Source organism: Coturnix japonica, chromosome 1 (genome assembly GCF_054131305.1).
Source record: "Coturnix japonica strain WE chromosome 1, WE-NBRP24, whole genome shotgun sequence".
NCBI lineage: Eukaryota > Metazoa > Chordata > Aves > Galliformes > Phasianidae > Coturnix > Coturnix japonica.
Window position 1 is genome coordinate 128979617 of NC_140663.1, and position 15452 is coordinate 128995068.

The following is a 15452-nucleotide window of genomic DNA, read 5'->3' on the forward strand; positions in this document are numbered from 1 at the left end:
TCCTTGCAGGCTTGAGGCAAGACTGCTCAACTGGTACCTTCTGGCGTGACACAGTATGGGGTTCCTGAACGTCACCGTGGTGCCCATTATGACCTCACAAAGCACCTCCTGAGGCAAACCTTGAGGCAAGAAAACTCTGCTCAGCCTTTCTGAGTTAGAAATTCTTGAGCACCTTATTAAGATGTAAGTTTCCAAACAAGGCCCGTTGTTTTAGTATTCCTGCAGACTTGGTTTGGATGTGCAATACTGTCTTCATACTCATCTGTACACATTGAAGGAATCTCAAACTTCACCGCAGACTGAAGTGTATCAGGATGCAAAACAACAGAAGTCCCACTGATCCCATCCCCTGACAAATATAGCTATGTTTCCTGTGCAGAATAATACAGCCTAAGTGTGACTTCTGTATTTAAAACGCAGACCAAGTAGGACTACAGTATTAATGTGTTCTCTTTATGCATGTCACGGGTTAAGCGAAAATCTACCTGCACCCGTGACGGCGGGACAGCTGGCCCGCAGGGTCGCTGGCCGAAAAGGAAAGGGAAAAAAGGGAAATTAGAAAAGAGAACTGCAGCAACGATCCTAGGAGGAATACTTATTTACTAAATACTATATCGAAACACAGAATAACACAATATAACACAATATAATTGAAATTAAGGCTAACGAATCAAGCAAAATAGGAGAGAGAGTGAGTCACAAAACCGAGAGGCCTACTGTAGCTCTAGGCTAAACGGCTGGAAGGCTCCCATACGCTCCCCCCTGGCGTCGCGGATTCAGTAGGTTGAGTGCAGCCCCGAAGTGAGATTTTATATTGTTCTTGTCCAGTGACTTATCCCCGACCGTGATGTTCTCTGGGATATGTAGTCTTCTTCTGTCAGCTGCACATTCGGTACAATTATCCATGCTTCACATGATGTTATGATGTGGTATACTAATAGCAAAATTACAAAACCATGTCAATGCATTGTAGTTTTCCAAGTCAGGGTTGTATTTTTAATTTTATTGTAGTATTTTCTACTGTTACAAATTCCAGTAGGTAGCATTCCACATGTCTTTCACTTAATGGACCTGCCAATGCAGCCTTATGGAAGCTTTTGCAGGCAACAATTCAGACAGTAGAAAATCTGATCCATGTGGCAAGTGATGCAGAAAGTGCAGAAATCTGAAGTATTCTGAGGAATCTGATTTAGAGGTCTGCCAAGTCATGTTGCCTCTAGAATTCTGAGTGCAGCTACCAGACTTCTTCCAAACCTCCTAAATGAATGATTGTTCACTCGCTATTCATTGTAGGCATCTTCAGTGTATTGTTATTGCCACATCAGCTCTGTCAGTTCTTTAAATCTTGGTGCTTAGCTGTAGGCACATGTAAAAAAATGTATAGTCCTTGTAGTTGTTGCTGTTTCTATTGCACAAATATTGCAGGAGGGAGATTGAAGCCCTAAATATCCTCGTATGTGCAATGCAGCAATCTTTGTGTTGGCAGATTGGTACAAAGATACTAATCGGTGTAATTATCAAGAATGTGTTTCATTCTAGTCACGTTTGAATATTTTGGAGAGGGAAGGAGAGATTTTGCTAGATCCATTTCTCACTGCTCTGAGATGCTGTTAATATGCATCCAGTCCCAACATCAGCAACTACCCAAGCCTAGTGGGAAACATATTTTTATTAGCATAATTACAGAATAGAACCATGCTTTTAGCACTTGCAGAACCAAGCCGCAATCGCGCAAGCTAAAATGGCAAATGCAAAGGTCTCATGATGCAAAATGTCTAGTACAAAAATAATCAAATAAGACTGCAAATTTGGCTCTACTGCAAAACACTTGCGAGGCAGGCACTGTAGGTTCTTGTCTTTGTTTCTGACCAACAGCAGTGGATAACAGGTACTTGTGGAAGCTGCTCGTGGGTTTGGGATTTAATAGTGTTTCAAAAGCTCTGGTCTTCATTCCTTTCTGATGCTGAGTTTGTATGGGATGTCCCATAGCTTATCACATGCAAGCCTGGTTTCATCCCTTTCTCCCTGTGAATGTACTTTAAAGTTCCAACAGTCAGCCCTGCTATCTCCTGCACAATAATCCTTTTTCTGCTGTGAGAAAGGTGCATCCCATCTGTCTCCAGCAGGCCTGGTGTTGTGTGAGATACAGCAGATTTCCTTATGGGTGACTGCCCTCACTCCCTGTCAATATAAACCAGAGACTGCCCCAGAGGCTCTTAGACTGCTTTTTTTCATAGGACTGTATGATTTGCAGCCCTCATGCTTCTGTTATCATTTCCAAATGGAAGGAAGGAATCATGCAGTTCTGTTTATTAGAAGAGGAGATTCTGCATTACTGATAATTCACCGTGTTTGACGTTGTGTTATTTGTCTCAACAGTGACAGGAAACTTTTGCTTTGCCAGTGACTCTGAGTGACTGAAAATCCTAGAACTGCAAGATTTTTGTGATTTCTGAAACCACAAAGGGAACTTCCAAGTTGCTGCAAACTCATGCTCGGCAGAGTTTCTCTTTAGATTGTCCCTAGAACTGCATTTATAGCTGTGGCAGTTATGAGTCCTTTAATGACCTGATTCCATGAGACGCAGCCAAATTCCCTCTTATCCTTAAAGCCTGTGCAAGTAGTTACAGAGAAGATCAAAGAAAAGGAAGGTCACTGCTTTCTTCATAAGTACCTTGCTCCTATGTCAGGTGCTAAAAGCTTTCCTAATAAACAGCGAGCAACAGCACCTTTAATTACTGATTCAGAGTGCTGCAATTCCAGCATTCAAGGGAGAATTGCCAAGCTTTGCTAACAACTTAAATTTGTTGTTGTATTTCATGTTTTAATCTCTACACGTGCATTTCTGGCACTGGAGCCTAGGTCTGGGCTCAAAGCCACTTCCCAAAGGAGACCTCTTATTATCTAGATTGGAAGCTTACAGGAACAAAGACCTTGAGAGAGCTGACTGGTGCATCCACTCTATTGGCAGTGCCATATCAAAGAACTTTCTTCCAACAGTGTCCTGAGCTTGACCCTTAGAGCACTGAATGCCATTTCTCCTCACCACTCTCACAGAAAAGATTATCTGTGACTGAGTTACTCTAATGGCTAATTACACCAGAGCTGCCAAAATAAATGTTTCTATATCCAGCCCAAATGTATATGTTCCTATGCCAGTATCAACCTAAAGGACTAGTTTCTCTTCTTCCATCCTTGAATTCATGTAGGACCACAGAAAGCCACTCAGGATAGGTGTGATAGTCTATCCAAGCACAGCTTCATCCCTACCGATGACAACAGCAAATGCTGTGCCAAGAAAGTCTGCAAAACTCTCCTTTCCCTGCAGGCTCTTCCCCTTGGGCTCCCACCACTCCCCTAGAGGATGATCATGTATTTAGTTTGCATTAATTCTCCTAAGCACTTTTTTCAATCTGCTGAAATTACCAGCTATCTGCTGTGAAATGAAGCACCCTCCCCTCTCTGCATTTAATCAGTCTTTTATTACTTTTCCCAAGTGCCTCCATTTTCCTGTACCATGAGACTTCAGGAGTGACAACTTTGCATTCAGCTCAGCCAATTCTTCCACTGTTTTGGATACATCAGCCACTGCCCTGAGCCTCAAGAGGCTCAGACTCTCTCATCTCTTCTTCTCAGCCTTTACTTCTGATTACTCTTGGCATGTATTTGATCATTAGGTCTTGTTTGGACTGAGTTGAAAGATAGACAACATATTTTATATGTTATCTAAAATATGTTATCATCAAGAGTAGTTGTTGGGCTCAGCTGTGGCCAGTGAAATGGAGATGGCTGTATCCATCACAGGGCAGCCCCTGGTGCCTTCTCACAGAGGCCACCGCTGCAGCTGGTATTGTGTCGTTTACACCCAATACACCATATTCCTTTGGCATCCAGAACTCAGCTTCAGAATGAATCTCTAGGAAAAACAAATAAACAAAAGAGTATAGTCAAAGATGTTCCAAAGCAGTAGAGAGAGACCTCCAGGATAAGCAGCATTTCTACTGGAATCCTATCCTCTCAGTTCATTAAGTACATGCTATTCCTGCACATCTTTCCATCATCTACTAACTACAAATTGAAAATTCCAGGTTTTCCACTGAAGATGCATTATGATTATTACAAGGAACATTACTGCACCTTCTTTGTGCTGTGTAATATATTTCATCTGAAAAAGACTGCTTGTCTAGTACCATTTACAAGTTTAAATTTTTAGTGTTTTGTCAGGGTGTCATGGTTTTGTAATTTTGCTATCAGTATCAGTATTCCACATCATAACATCATGTAAAGTATGGATACTTCTATTGAATGTGCAGTCCACAGAAGAAGACTACATATCCCAGAGAACAACAGGGTTAATGATAAGTCACGGGACCAGGACGCTGTATAATCTCGTTCCCAGGCTGGAGTGCCCTCCTTCTTCTCTCGAACTTCTCGGAGAGTGGGAAGCGTTCCAGCCGTGTCGCCTAGAGTTCACAGTAGGCCTCTCGGTTTTCGGGGACTCTCTCTCTCTCTGTTTCGTTCAATTTGTTAGCCTCAATTATATTATATTGTGTTATCTTGTATTTCGGTATCATATTTAGTAAAATAAGTTTTTCCTCCTTAGATTGTCGCTGTTTTATCCCACTCCCTTTTTCCCCCTCCTTTCCGGGCCCCGGGAGGGGGGCCCACGGGGTGGCTTCCCCTGTCACGGGCATAGGTAAATCTAAGTAACCCGTGACAGATTTTTGGTGGAGGATGCGGGCAAATGAGCTTTTTAGCTTTTAGAACAACTCTCTCTTTACTCTTAAAGAGCTTCGTTAGGGGAGTGTTATCTTTTCGTAGCTGCTCACTGAGAACGTGACCTTGAAATACCAGACAAATTGTCAACATTAAGGGCTGCTGTACATTCTCAGCACTGCTATCTAACTTTTGTGTAGAAAACAAAGGGATTTCTTTCTCCCTTAGAGCAAAGCTAGCTAGCTCTGACTTTTACAGAGCCTGCCAGCTATGAATCCACTCTTCATCCCAGTTGCTCTGTTTAAGGGATTGAAAGCAATTATGATCTTCTTAAAGTATTGGTCAACTATTAACACCATAATTTGGTGTTGTGGAATTGTGCAGGTATATAGCCTAATAAGGTGGATACTGATGGAGACACCTGCCTGGTACTTTTATGAGATGTGGTATGGTCAGAATTTTGGCACCTACATCCCAGATGGAATTGTGAATCTTACAAACACTTGCATCCCAGATGGAATTGCGAATCTTACAAGTACTTGCATCCCAGATGGAACAGGCAATTTTACAAACACCACCATGTTTAATTCATTGTACAGGCTAAAAAAACCCTTTTTATTTAGGTTGTACTCTCAGATTTCCACACGCCTTTCAATAACTGAGATAGGGTTCATACTTGCATCCATGTTATCACTATTAATGAATGCATATATGTTCCTATGCATTCGTTCTATGCGGAAGTCTCCTCCAGAACCAGAGAATGATGACTGGCAGGGAATATGGAAAGGTTTAGGAAAAGTCTTAGAAGCATGGGGACCCGCAGTGTCATGGGATTTCACTCTTGAACACCTAAGGGACCCTAAGAAATTAAGTGAGTATTTGGGTCAGAGATCTAAGGAGGTAAACCTTATGTGGGGTTTGGCTTATGCATACCGTGCTTTGTATCATACTATTCTGGAGAGAGAGAGTTTCCGATCTGAGATTCAAGCCCAAGTTAATTCTGATCAGTCACAGGAGGCATCAGTAGCAATATCAGTTGCCCCTGTGGAAGGCAAGAAATGGAAACGGGTGTCCACGCGTCTAGAACGAAAAGAAGGAGAAGCACAGGGGGGGGCTGCAGAAGACCCAGGTGCCGGGCATGGAGCAGTACCGAAAAAAGCAAAGGCAAAAACCAAGAGGCATGAAGAAGAGACTGATGATGAGGAGGAAATCACCTATTGTCGACCTCTGAAGCTGACTGAAATCCAAGGCTCAAGAAAGGAGTTCACACGGCGTCAAGATGAAGGTATCCTTGCTTGGTTGCTTCGCTGCTGGGACAACGGGGCCAACAGCTTGTCTCTAGATGGTAATGAAGCTCGCCAACTAGGAAGCATTGCCCAAGATGCAGGTATCGACAGAGGGATTAGCAGATGTTCGGATGGAGCTGCCACTCTCTGGTTGCGGCTGTTAGAAGCCGTGAGAGAAAGGTACCCCTATAAGGATGCTTTGAAGCCTAAATTTGATAGTTGGAATACCGTCCAAAAAGGTATTCAGCGCCTGAGGGAATTGGCCATGGCGAAAATGTTGTACAGCCCTGATCCAAGCAAACTTGACCCTGAGAGAGTGAGGGCCGATCCTGACATGTGGCAGAAAATCACAAGTACAGCACCAGAGAGAATGGCACAGTCATTGGTAACAGGTTCTAAAGGGTTCGTGGACAGATGGCCCCGAGTTGTTGAGCTGATTATAATGCTTCAAACCACCGATCAGCAGCTCCCTCAACTGCATGCCGCAGTTTCTGCCATCTCACGGCTAGAAAACCGAGTAGATGAAATGTGCAAGAAATTGTTTCCATCAACTAATCGTAATGATGATCCCGTAATAGTATCAGAAACAACTGATGAAGGTCAATCCTCGTACGGGCCACCAGGTCTAATGAAGGATCTGATCAAAGTATTCCAGTCCTACTCCTCACCTGCATCATCAAAAGTCTCAGCTGTTAAACGCACACGCTTCCCAGCTCGAGCAAAGAACAACAGTACGATTGCACCGCGTGTTTCCATGTGGCGCTACCTACGTGACCGTGGAGAAGACATGAGGAAGTGGCATGATCAGCCCACTTCTGCACTACGAGCACGGGTGAAAGAACTACTAGACATACCAACCACCAGTGGAGTTGCTCCAGTCATCACAGGTAACCAATAGAGGGGCCCTGCCCTCAGTCAGGGGAGGGAAAGGGATAATAGAGTTTATTGGACTGTGTGGATTCGATGGCCTGGCACATCAGAACCACAGGAATATAAGGCGCTGGTGGATACCGGTGCACAGTGCACCCTAATGCCCTCCAGTCATGAAGGGACAGAATCAATCCATATTTCTGGAGTGACTGGGGGCTCTCAAGAATTGACTGTGCTGGAGGCTGAAATAAGCCTCACTGGCAAAGACTGGCAAAAACATCCTATTGTGACTGGCCCAGGGGCTCCATGTATACTGGGTATTGATTACCTCAGAAGGGGGCATTTCAAGGATCCTTAATGGGTATCGATGGGCCTTTGGGATAGCTGCTGTAGATATGGACAACATTAAGCAGCTGTCTGTTTTGCCTGGCCTGTCAGAGGACCCGTCTGTTGTGGGGCTGCTACGAGTAAAAGAGCAGCAGGTACCGATTGCTACAAAGACAGTGCACAGACGGCAGTATCGCACCAACAGGGATTCCTTGCTCCCCATTCATGATTTGATTCGCCAGTTGGAGAATCGGGGAGTGATCAGTAAAACTCACTCACCTTTTAACAGTCCCATATGGCCAGTGCGTAAAGCCAGTGGAGAATGGAGGCTGACAGTAGACTACCGTGGCCTGAATGAGGTCACACCCCCATTGAGCGCTGCTGTGCCGGACATGTTGGAACTCCAGTACGAGCTGGAGTCAAAAGCAGCCAAATGGTATGCCACCATTGACATTGCCAATGCCTTCTTCTCTATTCCTTTGGCTGCAGAATGTAAGCCACAGTTTGCCTTCACCTGGAGGGGCATTCAGTATACTTGGAACCGTTTGCCCCAGGGGTGGAAACACAGCCCAACCATTTGCCATGGGTTGGTCCAAACTGTACTGGAACAAGGTGGTGCTCCTGAACACCTGCAGTACATTGATGACATTGTTGTGTGGGGTGATACAGCAGAAGAGGTTTTCACAAAAGGAGAGCAGATCATCCAAATTCTTCTACAAGCCGGCTTTGCTATTAAGCGAAGCAAAGTAAAAGGACCTGCCCAGGAAATTCAGTTCTTAGGTATAAAGTGGCAGGATGGACGTCGTCACATCCCAACAGATGTGATCGACAAAATCACTGCCATGTCTCCACCAACTAGCAAGAAAGAGACACAATCTTTCCTGGGTGCAGTAGGCTTTTGGAGGATGCACATTCCAAACTACAGCCTCATTGTAAGCCCCCTTTATCAGGTGACGCGGAAGAAGAACGATTTTGCATGGGGCCCTGAGCAGCAGCAGGCTTTTGAACAGATTAAACAAGAGATAGCCCGAGCTGTAGCTCTGGGGCCAGTACGGACTGGACAGGATGTAAAGAACATCCTCTATACTGCTGCTGGAGAGAAAGGCCCCACTTGGAGTTTGTGGCAAAGAGCCTTAGGAGAGACCTGAGGCCGACCCCTGGGATTCTGGAGTCGATCATATAAGGGGTCTGAAGAGTGCTACACTCCAACTGAGAAGGAGATCTTAGCCGCGTATGAGGGGGTTCGGGCTGCTTCCGAAGTAGTCGGGACTGAAACACAGCTCCTTTTGGCACCTCGACTGCCAGTGCTGAACTGGATGTTCAAAGGACAGGTTCCCTCCACTCATCATGCTACCGATGTCACCTGGAGCAAGTGGATTACGCTGATTACACAGCGAGCGCGAATGGGAAACCTCAATCGTCCAGGAATCCTAGAGGTAATCATGGACTGGCCTGAAGATAAAAGGTTTGGAACATCACCAGCAGAAGAGGTATCACGTGCTAAAGAGGCCCCACCATACAACGAATTACCAGAAAATGAAAAGAAATATGCCTTATTCACAGACAGATCATGTCGCATTGTAGGGAAGCATCGCAAATGGAAAGCTGCTGTGTGGAGCCCCACACGACAGGTTGCAGAGGCCACCGAAGGTAAGGGAGAATCAAGTCAGTTTGCAGAGGTAAAAGCTGTCCAGCTGGCCTTAGATGTTGCTGAACGGGAGAGGTGGCCAATGCTGTATCTTTATACTGACTCATGGATGGTGGCAAATGCCTTATGGGGGTGGTTACAGAGGTGGGAACAAAACAACTGGCAATGGAAGGGTAAATCTGTTTGGGCCGCTGAATTATGGAAGGACATTGCTGCCCGAACAAAGAATATGGTTGTAAAGGTGCGTCATGTGGATGCACATGTGCCCAAAAGTCGGGCTACTGAAGAACAACAAAACAACCATCAGGTAGATAAAGCTGCCAAAATTGAGGTGGCTCAAATTGACTTGGACTGGCAGAATAAGGGTGAATTATTTCTAGCTCGATGGGCTCATGAGACCTCAGGTCATCAAGGAAGAGACGCGACATATAAGTGGGCCAGAGACTGAGGGGTGGACTTAACCATGGACGCTATTGCGCAGATTATTCATGATTGTGAAACATGTGCCATAATTAAACAAGCCAAAAGGATGAAACCTCTCTGGGAGGAAGGGCGGTGGCAAAAGTATAAATATGGGGAGGCGTGGCAGGTTGATTATATCACCTTGCCACGATCTCGCAGTGGTAAGTGTTATGTACTCACCATGGTAGAGGCAACCACTGGGTGGCTTGAAACATACGCAGTACCCCATGCTACTGCTCGAAACACCATATTAGGTCTTGAGAAACAAGTCCTGTGGCGACATGGCACCCCAGAAAGAATTGAATCTGATAATGGGACACATTTTAAAAATTCCCTTATAAATACTTGGGCCAAAGATCATGGCATTGAGTGGATTTATCATATTCCCTACCATGCACCAGCTTCTGGTAAAATTGAACGATATAATGGGTTGTTGAAAACTATGTTGAAAGCAATGGGTGGCGGAACATTTAAGCACTGGGAGAAGAATCTGGCAGAAGCCACTTGGTTGGTGAATACTAGAGGATCTGTCAATCGTGATGGTCCTAGTCAATCTAGCCCCCTACACACTGTAGAAGGAGATAAGGTCCCTGTTGTACATGTAAAGAACATGTTGGGAAAAGCTGTTTGGGTCCTTCCAGCTTCTGGAAAGGGCAAACCTATCCGTGGAACTGTCTTTGCCCAGGGACCTGGGTGCACTTGGTGGGTAATGCAGAAGGATGGGGATGTTCAATGTGTGCCACAAGGGAATTTGATGCTGGGGGAGTGCAGTCAATAATTTTATGTATTTACATGTATATATGTTTGTATGTGTAGTGTATTTTAGTTATTATAGTTGTACATTTAGTTATGTTACATGTAATTCTACTGTTTAGCTATCATAATTTTACATACGTGTATATATATGTATATATATATTTACCATGATGTAATAATGTAGAATAAGGGGTGGAATGTCATGGTTTTGTAATTTTGCTATCAGTATCAGTATTCCAAATCATAACATCATGTAAAGTATGGATACTTCTATTGAATGTGCAGTCCACAGAAGAAGACTACATATCCCAGAGAACAACAGGGTTAATGATAAGTCACGGGACCAGGACGCTGTATAATCTCGTTCCCAGGCTGGAGTGCCCTCCTTCTTCTCTCGAACTTCTTGGAGAGTGGGAAGTGTTCCAGCCGTGTCGCCTAGAGTTCACAGTAGGCCTCTCGGTTTTCGGGGACTCTCTCTCTCTCTGTTTCGTTCAATTTGTTAGCCTCAATTGTATTATATTGTGTTATCTTGTATTTCGGTATCATATTTAGTAAAATAAGTTTTTCCTCCTTAGATTGTCGCTGTTTTATCCCACTCCCTTTTTCTCCCTCCTTTCCGGGCCCCGGGAGGGGGGCCCTCGGGGTGGCTTCCCCTGTCACGGGCATAGGTAAATCTAAGTAACCCGTGACACAGGGTCTGTTTGATAAACTATGAAACCAAATTTGCACTGTTGGATTTCAAAATTGTTGCAGCAAATAGACCATTAGTTTTGTGCAGGGTCTCATTGTGAATTCTCACATCTTGCCATACTGGAGATTTCCTTTGTATTTTATACAACTCAACAGCAACAAATTACGACAAAGTCTGCCCTGGTATTTCTGTATCTGAGGTCATGCAGTGATAGAAAAATATTTTCTGTCTTTCAGCTGAATAAAAACGAACTATGAGGCCTAAAGAACCTAGAGCAAGTGTTCAAAACATCACGAGGATTAATTTCCTCAGTTAAGTAATACAAGACCAAAAAGTCAAATTGATAATCCTCTTGTTCTAGCTAAGGCTCTTTAACACAACAGTGCAGACACAAACAGAATGAGAAAGCTAAATTTCAGTGACTCGGTTCATTATTTTAAATGTTGATCTGCAAGCAGTCTTGACTGGAGGTTAGAGCAAAATGCTGAGGCAGAGACAAAGCAAACGCAGGGACAGTGACTAGCAACAAACTTCCCAGTCATGCTAGCTGATGGGCTACCTGGGCTTTGCAGCACGTGATACTGTGAACCAGCTGGCTGGTGTCATCTCCTGGAGTCAGGCGCAGGGGAGCAAGGCTCTGGTGCCAGCTACTGGAGTGTGTAGGGCATGACTGCCCAAGCTTTTGGTGTGCCTGGGCTGCACTGAGTGAAGAGGAATTGTCTTGGGACACGTATATGTAGGTTGATCCAAAATTAATGCCTCCTACTTATTTCCATGGAAACTACAACTGCTACAAAGAGCACAATAGTGCTGTGTAAGGATGCACATCCACCTCTGATGTTTTGGGCTAACATATACAGTAGGGGGCATTACTTCGGGAGTAGCCCTCATAAGATATACGATATAGGTAATGCATAAAAGTGACAAAGCTCATTTTATTTTTTAACATCATTTATTAAAGCATAACAAAGTGCCAGTCGTTGGTGGGTGAAGCCGAAGCCACCTTGTTAGTCAGCACTCTGGGATCTGCCAGTCATGAGGGCCCTGCTCAGTCCAGCCTCTTATGTACTGAACAAAAGGATGGAGTCCATCTAGTACATAAGAAGAATTTATGATTAGACGGCTTCGCTCACCCCTGCCTCGGTCAAATGCCAGCCCACCTGTGGGACTGATTTTGCTCAGGGACATGGTGGAAAATACAAAAACCAAACTGGGATGTTGAGTTTGTACCAGAAGGAGACTTGATGATGGGAGAGAACAGTCAGAAGTTTTAGGTATACGTGCACATAAGTACATATATCTGTATATGATGGTAATTATAGTTTATTGACTGTTTAGATATACATATATGTGTTGTACAACTTGGGCATGATGTCACTGCTCTTCCACAGCAGCATGTATTTTTCTCCTCTTCTCGTGACTTTCGTGCCTTTTTGCTTCCTTCAGCGATTCCTGACTGCTTTGAGGATCGCTGTGGGGACTGACTGAATACGTCAGTGATTTGTGAGATAGTAGAGTGGAGACCCTTCAGATTTGACATTGAATCCCCAGAAAGATCTTCAATTTCTACCATAAATCTCACGATGGTTTGCCCGTCATTTGATGGATCTGGGTCTTCATTTTTCATGACAGCTTCAAATGGCATTGCATCTCTGCAACAAAAAGAAAGGGGTTTTAGACAAGAGTCCAGATTTGTAGGACTTAAGAGGCAAAGTGATCGCTCAACAGAAATCCCAGCAGATGTCTGCCCACTGCTCACTGTGCTCTGGGAGGCTCTCATTGCAAGAGCTTCCCTGCACAAAGCAGCCACCTAGGAAACACTACTGGAGAAACAACTCACTCTTGTCTCTTCATCAGCAGACGTTTTGCCAGGTAAGCCAAAGCAGCCAGAATGACCAGACAGGACAGGATGGCAAGCACTGCAAATGCAGAGTTATATTCTCCCCGTTTCGGTTCCACACGCACCGTAGTTCTCACACCAGTGGCAACTGGAGAACATGAGACAGGGCAACACACTCATGAGTTCTGCAATACTGATGGCATCACAGTGTCTTGAAGAAGTGCAAGGCATTGTAGTATTCACAGCATTATCATCCCTGATACTTGTATCTTGGTAGCAGAGGGTGAGGACGATGTCTTACAGTCCTCCTGAGCACAAGCCTACTTGCAATGGTGCTACTAATCCTACTTGGCCAGCTATGCTACTACCGTCATAACAGCTCCAGTTGCATGTTTGAATGCACCTCTTCAGCTTTGAATGGCAGTAAACAAACCTCGTGCAGAAGCTCTGCACTACAATTGATAGTATCTTACTCTCAGGAAGGAACTTTTTATTCAATCGGGTAAATTGGCACTGACAACATACCTCTGGAATACTCTTCAGGCCCAGAACCATGATCCATCTTAGAACGTGGATAAGGAATCTGAGGTGCAACAGCCAGAAGGAAACACAGAGGAGAAACATTTTTATTTCAGATGGTGATAACTCTTTTCCTAATCAAAAACTGCAGGAGGGTCAGACTGGTATTCTGGATGCGCTTGGCATCTCTCAAAAGAAACCTACACACAGCTCTTAGCCGTGCGATTTCTCCAAGTTTCAAAATAAGGAAACCTTTGAGAAGCTGCAGAGCCAACACCCAAGGCCATTTCTGCAACCAGAGGCAGATAATAACAGCTCCTGACATACATTGCAATTAATCTGTTCAGCCTTGAATGGCAACAAACACTCCTACTGACAGACACTTCTTTCCCTCTTCCACTCACAAGTATGTGTCAGATGGGTACCAGGTGCCAAAAGAGGCACCATATTGGCACAAAATAAACCATGTACAGATTGTTTGTGGAACAGGATCCTCAGGAAGTTCTATACTCTGCCCCAAATGCTTCTGCCTTTGCTGGCATCACTTGTAGAGACAGTAGGCTGGGGCTGCTGGCAAACAGTGCTGTGCAGGGCAAAGAATCCCAGGCCATATGCCTGTGCTCTCCTGACTGCTACTCTGCTCCTCTTCACATCCCAGCAGCAGCAAAGACCATTGTAAGGTATGTTCCACAGGAAGACAAGGCTGAAAGTACCTGCTGACGCTGTGAAATGAACAAAGACAGACCACTCACCCTTTGGGTAGCCTTGAGGCCGATGAAAACGGTGCATCCCATATATATGGTGCGCAGGCAGATCTATAAAGAAACAGAAGAAAGGCTTCCTTTCCATATTGTGCCAGGCTTCTAGATAAGGAGCCTACAGAGCCTGTCAGGGATCACGTAGTGTTTTGAGAGCCACATGCAGGTCCAGATTCTGACAGGCCTAGAGTCCTGGGTGAGCCATGGCCAGGGATCATGTGCATCCCCAAGGAAAAACATACCCCTGGAATCCTTGAGACGTTCCAGATCACCTTCCATGGGATATGCTTCATGTGTCACCAACACGATCAGCATCTGGAATAGAGAAAACTGGAAAAGCTGTCAAGAGCTGTCGCAATATGCTGCTTCTTAAGGGATCCGCAGTGACCAGAGATGGATTGTGTGAGCCACAGGCAGAATCTACACACGTATGAAGATTCTTTCAGTGCGTACATGAACCTGCTTCAGCTGTGGGCTTTGACACGGCAGCTCCCCAGATGCTGACTCGTGGAAACCGCCTGCAGTTCTAAGCCTGGCTGTAGCACAGACAGTGAGCCCCTGTTCACTGGGGACTTGGGTGCACCCATGGCAACCAGCAGGCTCAATACAAATACAAAGAAAAGCCCTGAGGGGGTGCGAATGATCAGCTCTGCCCTGCTGCCGCCTCGGCTCTCACCCCGTTACTGGCTTTGTTAACAGGAGCCCCGGCACTTACCACTCAACACCTTGCTGTGGAGTTCCGTCACAGCGGTTCTCACCCTCTTACACCTCCTCTTCGTCTCTGCCCTCTTGTAGGCTTTTTACAGGCAGGGGGCCGCCCTGTTGCCGCGGGAATCCCTTGATGAGGGAAGCAATCGCACCCGCTTTTACCTCGCTCAAAGCCGCATCGGGTCTCTCTGACACAGCTCGGAGCCGCCATCCTCGGCAATCAAGGCAACTCCTTAATTAGCTGCCAATCCAAAGTCTCCTAAGTGGGCCGGCCCTGAGGATCCCGTACCACGGGGCGTACAAACAGCCCTTCCCCCTCTGATGGTTGAAAGATCTCCTTGAAGTGCGCAGTTCTTAACGGTCACATGCCAACAGTCCACCGGATCTTTAAGGGGCGTTGCTGACCTGCGCTGCCGCTGTTGTTGCGCAGCCTGAGTTTGAACTGCGTGAGCTAACGGTCTGGAGTTAACTGAAAGCTGCCGCAGTTCCTCCAACAGCCTCTGTGGTAAATCATCTCCACCACCCTACCTCTCCGCGAGCCTCTGTGAAGGCAACAGCCGCCAATGGCATAGTAATGTATAAGGAGACGCCTGAACTGCACGTTGGGTGGGTGTGGTGCAGAAGGAGCAGAAGGAGTTGGTGTCGGTGGTGGGTCGGCCACAGTGCCAAGGACAAACAACCTCTCCTTTGCAAACAAGGAATCCAAGGCTTTTCCCTCGGTGACTGGAAAAGCCAGTGCTGACTCTGGAGAAAATTACTGGCCCCGACCACTCTCTTCACTGGTGCACCAGACTCTACAAAAGAATAAATACAGCCACTCTCCATAATCACTACACAGACTCCACAATCGCAAATCACATTCACACTATCA

At 45.5% G+C, this 15452-nt stretch overlaps 1 protein-coding gene across 2 annotated transcripts; it reads right to left on the minus strand.

Moving 5' to 3' along the window:
* Positions 1-11689: 11689 nt before the first annotated feature.
* LOC146762723 (uncharacterized) lies at positions 11690-14930 on the minus strand. 2 transcript variants are annotated; one of them, XM_085535517.1, is made up of 6 exons: positions 14589-14930; positions 14116-14188; positions 13868-13930; positions 13122-13179; positions 12597-12744; positions 11690-12408 (listed from the first exon to the last, which is right to left on the minus strand). In XM_085535517.1, the coding sequence occupies exons 2-6, from the start codon at positions 14164-14166 to the stop codon at positions 12027-12029; spliced, it is 702 nt and encodes a 233-aa protein (XP_085391643.1). In that variant the 5' UTR covers positions 14167-14188; positions 14589-14930; the 3' UTR covers positions 11690-12026. The 2 variants fall into 2 exon arrangements, with proteins under 2 accessions (XP_085391643.1, XP_085391633.1); XM_085535507.1 differs by having other exon boundaries at positions 14116-14203.
* Between the last annotated feature and the right edge of the window lie 522 nt (positions 14931-15452).

Coding starts and splice junctions, on each gene's coding strand:
- LOC146762723 (XM_085535517.1), bottom strand. CDS start 14,166: ATGAAGCATATCCCATGGAAGGTGATCTGGAACGTCTCAAGGATTCCA. Junction 13,180..13,867: donor GCCTCAAGGCTACCCAAAGG/GTGAGTGGTCTG, acceptor GTTGCACCTCAG/ATTCCTTATCCACGTTCTAA. Junction 12,409..12,596: donor CTGCTGATGAAGAGACAAGA/GTGAGTTGTTTC, acceptor TTTTTGTTGCAG/AGATGCAATGCCATTTGAAG.